We start from the raw sequence: 7,933 nt of genomic DNA, 5'->3' as shown, positions 1-7,933 counted from the left end.
TTGACTGAAGCAAAGACATGGGCACAACGAATTCGACTTTATCCACAGGCTCTAGTGTGAACATAAGTAACTTTATTAGATTATTCATAGTCACTCAGATTGAGCTTCCAAACATACTCCGGGAATTGCTTTTTGTAAAAGTGCCACCCACGTCTCTAGAAGGCCTTATTCGTAAAAACGATTACCTATCTTCACTGAGAGCATTTCAATCAGATGTCATAGCAACTGTCCGAACAAAACAATATGCTGATTTTGATGTTGCTCTTATGTACAAGATAATAAGAAATTTGGAGTTAGTGCAAAAGCCAACACAAGGCTGGGATAAAAATCCACCAACCCTGACAGAAACTACAATTGGAGATGATGTTGAACGTATCAGGCGTAGCCGGAATGATTTTGTACATAATGTGATTACAAATGTATCAGACGTAGAACTAAATAATAGGTTCTCATTGTTCATAGATATTGCAAGTAGACTTGAGGTATACATGAATAAACATAACAGAGAATATGTGTCAAGAATAGAAGACGTTAAAACTCGCTGTCTAGATCCGGAAACAGAACAGTTGTACATTCAACAATTGGACACTCTTATTGAAAGAGAAACATTAATACATTCAGATATAACTGCGGTCAGTAACTGTGTTGATGAGCTACGTCAACAAAGTAAGTAAATATAGAAACAGACAAGTAGCAAAATAAATATTTAAGTATAATGTTTAAATCTTACTCAGTTTTTGGTGTGTGTTTTACAAACAACGTGGCACACATGTCATCTTTAATCAGACGAAAATTGATATTGATGTATATCAATGAAAAACAAATACCGCTCTAGAAATCTTTGAGATAGTTTGACCACACAATGAACCTTTATAACTGTGCACTCATTTCAAAGTATTTCCGTAGGGCAATTACTGACACAATTTTATAGATTCCATCAACGGCAAATTTCATTTATGCACTTAAGCACTTGCAAATGAATTGAACATATCAGTGACAAGAACCTTCCTTGAGAAAGGCTTTTAAGATTTTAAAACGGTGAATAATAAATGTTTTATTTAAATTTCTATCATTTTTTTTCAAATACTATATCTGTCCATTAATAAAACAAAATATTTTTCTTTTGATGTTGAACTTGTTCATAAAAAAACCAATGACACTAGAGATGGGCAAAACAGATAAAGTTAATTATAGTGATAAACAGCGATATGTTTCTTTTTTTTAGATCTAAATTCAGAAAACATGTGTCAAATATTTGACATTAGAACTTCAAATTATTGAATTAACCATTTACATAATAATACATATATAATTATTGTGACAACTATCCGCTCATCGTATAACGGGAAATATTACAATGGAATGAATATAATAATTGTAATTGCTTTTGTAATAAGGCTAAAATGAGGATAGAGTTTTTATTGTTTAAGTTTTATATCATAATTGATCTAGTACCGATTCTTGCTCATGCATGATTACAATTAAAATTTGAAATGCACCGATAAACTCATACGAATGCAAAAATCTGTATGATAATAATTTATCGAAAAAGACAGGTAAAAGATGCAAAATGGATACTCGAATGGATAAAACGAAAACGAAGTGACAAAACAAAAACAAAATCCGACTGAAGACAACTACAAACGTACAAAATTCAACATAGAAAACAAAAATACCTGAGGTGATCTCGTTTCATTTAGAAGGAAGTAGATCCTGCTCCATATCAAGCATCCGCCGTGCTGCTTATATAAGACCTAACCTCGTTATAAGTCTAATTCGGTATAAGAAACTATAAATTTGGTTAAAAAACTGTTTTTACTAAATGAATTTTTTTTATTTTTTTCTAAGAATCAATCTAGGGGGAAAAGACTCAAAATAGGAAGACAGCTATTAATCTGATTTTGAAAATGTATTTATATAACATTTTTTTAATAAATTGCAGATGAACTGGAAATATCTGGTTTGAATACAAAAGTTGCTACTTTGCAAACTGAACAAGAAGAAACCATTCCTAAAAATAGAAGAGGTAAGTGCACAGTATTTGTATTCTTTATAATTTAAATCAATTCAAAGATAAATATATTTTTATATCGTAAAAAAAACCCCTAAATACACGTTCTTAGCGTGTGAGATGCAAGAAGTAGCTTTTGAAGGTATTTTTGTCAGTTTCGCCTTTTTTTCGTTTTCTGAATTGAGGTGTACACTGATACACCAATATGGAAGGTCTGTTTTAATTCGAGAGAAAATATGAATAAAAGAAGAATTTGCTGATTCTTGTGGGTATTGTTATGTACATTCACGTCTGAAACTACAAATTATTATGTTTCATTAGAATTAGCAACGCAATGCCAGTAAATGAGGTACTTTCTTCTGATTGGTTAATGTTTAGTATGGTAATGAAATTCCAGACTTGTTCATGCCGTTTGAAAGTAATGCTTGATTATCCTTTATTTAAAGAATATCATTTCACACGTATTTAGTTGAATAAATGGCGGTAAAAATTCTTTACTTGATGTCTCATATTTTGCTTAACTACGACTACATCGATTTTAATTTAGTATAAAGCGAAAGGTATTTATTGAAATACCGAATGTCTCAAGAGACTACATGATTAGACAAGGTTATGACTATAAAACAATTGTTCGAAACCGACCAAATATAACGGATTTTCGAAACCATATGTTACAATAGGCGCCCAGAAATGTCCATAACCCAAACAGTCTTGACAAAGTGTGAAATAATTCAAACATCAAAACTAACGATCCGATTCATATATTAATACGATAGATATGACAGACAACAATACAAGACAAAATTATTGTAAATGGTTGGCAGATATTATATAAATATCAATTTTAAGATTTGTTGGAATTAAATAAAAGCAGCTTTATTAAAAGCTAATATCATAAATAATAATTATGAATCAATTACAATATATCTAAATAGAATTGCAGTGTGTGCTACAATAGTGAAAATACATGAATAGTAAAATCTAGGTCACTTACTAAAAACAGCTGATCTGTCTGCGATCTAATTTGAAACTGACTATACTTTTCTCCAAACGTTTAAAAGATCAAGTTAATCAATACACCTAAAAATAGTACGTGTGTACACAATATGAAAGTAACCAAAATGGCCATAAAATTGACAAGTTCGATTTGGGATAATTCTAACATTATTTAAGGATAAATATGGATTAAATAGGATGCATTAATAACTTCTGAATAAGGTAATTATGTTGTAACAATAGAAAATCATTCCGCATAACAAGCAAGTGTACAAAAAGTGAAAACATGTATGACCTAGTTTCGCGGAAAATATACGCCGGGAAATACGAATGAACGAACGTTATTATTAAAATAAACTGCAAATAATCGTGGCATAACAGAAAACAACTAATAAAAAAATTACATTCTCCCAGAATAAAGAATCAATAAGTACACACGCACTGCATTTACTGTAAAGACATAACTCATAAAAATCTTACAAAGCACATTCTTGTCTGCGATACCGACAGGGTGAGGGTCAGAATATTATTTTCATATCAGTAAAGCAATACATGATAAGTAACGTTAAATTGATCAATACAAAATATATGTATCCCAATTAAACAGTATTTAAAGATTAAAAATGGTTTCTAAATGATGTCCTGTTAGAAAAAAAAAAGATAAATAAGTTTAAATATATCGTTACAATATTGACTAGCTTGTAGACAGCTAGTCTAGAAAAATGATGACGCGAAATTCAGTTTTGAATAAGGTACAGGTATACTTCAAACTCAAAGGAGTAGGTTCAGTAAGACCCCTTTTTGGCCCTAAAATATAGCAGTTTTACAAATTTGTGAAAATGTAATCTTTTAGCTATTTACTGGAAAGTAGAATGCTTCTGCTACATAAATATGCGCTGTTTTTGACAGTACAATGCCCATATATCGGGTACTAGCATCATTAAGTCATGCTAAATTACTGAAATCTTCACAATTTTAGCATTTAAGTTAAATTTTAGACGATTTCCGTCTTAAATGAAAGTTGACGCATTCGTGTTCATTCATAATATTCAAATGTAAGTTGTATTTGATGATAATACATAACATATATAACTTTCATTTTTGATAAAAAAAAAAACATCTGAAAAGAGACGTTTTTTGGCATAATTGATAGATTTTTCATATTTGAGCTTGAATCGGAGCGTTTTTAATGACTAAATCAGTTAAAATCTTTCATATAAACTAATTGAATCAATTAAAATAGACACTTTAAAGTGTTTAAAAAGTGTCAAAAATCTTTCGTTAGATGAACCTGAAATTTGAGGCCAAAATCGGCCCTTACCGGACCTACTCCTTTGAGTGTTTTTGCAAAAATTAAATTATACATTATAGATCAAATTAACAAAGACATAGAAAAGTGGAAAATCAAAGACAACAAATTTATACCTACAAGAGCAAGCGCTTATGTTTCCAGTCATCTGATTAAACAGAACTGCATTACACTGACAGGCAGTCCAGGGGTAGGAAAAACGTTCGTTGCTCGACATATCGCCCTCGAGTTCCAGTTACAAGGATATATGATTATTCCAATCGAAATACCAAGAGATATAATGGACTTTTATTCCCCTGGAATACGTACACTGTTCCTTATAGATGATGTATGTGGTACATATATTGTAAACCAAAGAACGCTTGAGCATTGGCAACAAATGTTGCCAAAACTTGAACAAATACTGGCAGACAAGTGTATTAAAATTATTTCAACCTGTAGATTGCAAGTCTATAAGGATGATAAATTCAGTTCATTAGAGCCATTTAAGATATTTGAATGCAATTTGAATTCAAAAGAAATGTGTCTTACACAATCCGAGAAAACAAAAATGAAAGAAAAGTACTTTGGTAACAAAAACTTCATTGACACTGCTCCATCAAGTGATTTTTTTCCTCTGTTATGTTCTTTGCAATGGCTGCCTAAAAAAGATGAATCAGATGTATACCTCTTATATGAAAGTCCGTTTAAATTCTATAAAGAAGAATTAGACAATCTTAATAGCTATGGTGATGAAGGCAGGCAAAAAATTTGTAGTCTTGTTTTATGCGTACTTTTTAATAACCATCTTGAGGAAAAATGGTTCGAAGGTAGAATCACAGATGAACAGCGTCAAGTTTTGGACGATGTATATATGGCTTTCAGACTGAATACAGGAACACCAAAGACTCAACTCATGGATGCATTAGATACACTAGACGGTTCACTGGTGTGTAAAAGAAACGCAGCATACAGTGCCATACATGGCAAAATTTTTGATTTTCTTGCTCATTACTTCGGTGGACGAATTATGCGCTGTTTGATCGATCATTCTGATTCTTATTTTATAAATGAACGTTTTCAGTGGAAAACAACGAGGAAGTTACATACAACTGACATTGCTTTCGCCATAGAGCTAACTAATGAAACTTCGAAGTTGTATTTTGACAGATTAGTGAAAGACTGGTCAGAGGGCAAGGTAACAGTCGTAATTAACAACTCAAACATGAAGGATGATTCATTTAGAGATCATTTCATATTTCATTTAATGAAACTTGAAAAGACAAAGCAATTGCAATTGGCAAATACACAAGATACTCTTGACAAAAGGGAATGGGGTACTTCTGGAAGCTATGCAATGATAAATGCATGTTTTCTGGGTTACATTGACATAGTTCGTTGGCTATTAGGTGTTGCCGTTAGTGTGAATCAATGTAGAGATGATGGAAATACTTCACTTATAATGGCTTCGTATAATGGTCACATGAATATCGTCTCCCTCTTATTAGAAGGCAATCATTCAATCAACATGTGCAATAAAAAGGGAGTTACTCCTCTTTTTATAGCAATCGAGAAAGGTTATACTGAAATAGTAGAAACATTATTAAAAAATAATGCTGATGTCAATAATGCTGATGTCAAGGGAGTTACTGCTCTTTTTATAGCAATCGAGAAAGGTTATACTGAAATAGTAGAAGCATTATTAAAAAATAATGCTGATGTCAATCTTAATTTGATAAATATAAAAGGTTGGCTGTCACCTCTCCTTCAAGCAGCAAAGTTGGGTCACAATGGTATCGTGAAGCAGTTGTTACAGAAAAATCCCGATGTTGATTTCCATGATAGAGATGGTTTCACTCCTCTTCTAATCGCTTGTCAAAATAACAACACGGAAATAATACGTCTATTGTTAGAAAATAAAGCAAATGTAAATATGAAAACCTACACTGGTGCAAGCGCAATAATCTTAGCATCATCAAATGGAAATATGGAAATCCTTAGGTTGCTTTTAGAATCCAACGCTGACACAAATGCACGTTTGCACACAAAGAATTTAATTTCATCTAAAGCAATGATTCGTTCTATGACAGAATTAGAAAATTTAAAGCAGTACATATTCAACTTAGTCCTTACAAAGGGAGTGCCTAGTGTTCAAAAGTATGCCCGCGTAAAGTCAAAAGATTATATCTTTGATGTAATGGCAGGATCATCTGCCTTGCACATTGCTTGCTGTTTTGGTCATTCAGAAATTGTTGAATGTCTTTTGAAATATAAAGCCTCTGTTAATCTGACAAAAGAAGACGGAACAACACCATTATTTCATGCATGCAAACTGGGACTTGATGATATTGTATGTTTGCTATTAGATAATGGAGCAGATATCAGGTTATGCAGATATGATGGAAAATCGCCACTGGCTATCGCAAAGGAAAATTGTCATAAGTATATAGAAATGAAACTGCGCAAGCATTCCAAGAAAACCAAAGCATAAACACAATATCATTGTGAGTCTGAGTCGAATGTTCATTGGAAACTGCAATATACTTTAAAGATAACCAGTTGATACCTCTGCAATCAAATACTTGATAATTGTTTCATCTTATATTAGGAAAATTGATAATTATAGTATGAATGATCGTAAACCAGAATGACAGCTATAAGACACATTAATCTATTTGTTGGCTGAAAGTATATGTCATCATTCTTAAATAGTAAACGCAGAACAAGGTTTTAAATATCATTATAGTCTTTAGTTTAACCAAGACAGGAATCGTTTTTCTCAATCAAACTTTAACTCACGACTTGATTGTTAGTTTAAGACTAATAATCGTTTAAATGGTTTGAATTCAACTTTATCTTCCCGATCATACCAGGTGATGGTATGTGTCAGAAGCACTTACACGTGCAATAAAATCGACAACACACGTTTGTATTGAGCTTTTACAACTGTAAGTCTTAGATTTAATTTCTAATACCTTGTTAATCAGTATTAAATGAAGATAGCACGTACTTTATGAAAACAAAACACGTGTCTTCACTTACATTTTATTGGATTGAATTTCTTTTTGTCAATTTTTACATCTTTATACAGGTCAGTTTTCAATTTGAATTCAATCGTCTTTTTAAAAGCATCGGCTGATATATGAAACAGATGTTACCTGTGAAAAAATATAAAAGAGTAAAATCACAAAAATAATGAACTCAGAGGAAAATCAACCTAATCACATGGCAAAATCAAATGACAAAATACATCAAAAACGAATGGACAAGAACTGTCATATTCCTGTCTTGGTACATGCATTTTACAAATTATGATATATAAACAATACATGTAAAACAAGCACCAAAAAAAATATAGTAACTTTTAATTATCCTAAACTATTGATTTCAAGACTGAGATCTGAATATTAAATAAGTTTTTTAACACATTGAAAAACAAATATGCCAAGCAGCCTGTGGTGAAAAGTAAATGAATTACGGAAATGTATACGATTTTGCTCATATTGTTAGGAAGTAATATAGGATGTAATCGTTAATGTACACGAAAGGATTTCATTATGTAAAATTGAGAATTAAAATGGGGAATATGTCAAAAAGACAACAACCCGACCAAAGAGCAGATAACAGTCGAATGCTAG

General features: G+C 31.6%; 1 protein-coding gene across 1 annotated transcript; it reads left to right on the top strand.

Annotated features, from left to right (window-relative positions):
* The first annotated feature begins 209 nt into the window (after positions 1–209).
* LOC143075884 (uncharacterized) lies at positions 210–7,343 on the top strand. Its single transcript, XM_076251467.1, has 3 exons — positions 210–666; positions 1,943–2,026; positions 4,379–7,343. Exons 1-3 carry the CDS (start codon positions 267–269, stop codon positions 6,784–6,786), a joined length of 2,892 nt encoding a protein of 963 aa, XP_076107582.1. The 5' UTR covers positions 210–266; the 3' UTR covers positions 6,787–7,343.
* The last annotated feature ends 590 nt before the right edge of the window (positions 7,344–7,933 follow it).

The sequence above is a fragment of the Mytilus galloprovincialis genome, chromosome 5, assembly GCF_965363235.1.
Source record: "Mytilus galloprovincialis chromosome 5, xbMytGall1.hap1.1, whole genome shotgun sequence".
NCBI classification, from domain to species: domain Eukaryota; kingdom Metazoa; phylum Mollusca; class Bivalvia; order Mytilida; family Mytilidae; genus Mytilus; species Mytilus galloprovincialis.
This window is presented reverse-complemented; position numbering and strand designations above follow the sequence as displayed.

Excerpts from the sequence above, each read along its gene's own strand:
- LOC143075884 (XM_076251467.1), top strand. The coding sequence starts at position 267 with ATGTACAAGATAATAAGAAATTTGGAGTTAGTGCAAAAGCCAACACAA. Across the intron at positions 667-1,942 it reads TGATGAGCTACGTCAACAAA|ATGAACTGGAAATATCTGGT; the intron begins GTAAGTAAATAT and ends AATAAATTGCAG. Across the intron at positions 2,027-4,378 it reads CATTCCTAAAAATAGAAGAG|ATCAAATTAACAAAGACATA; the intron begins GTAAGTGCACAG and ends TATACATTATAG.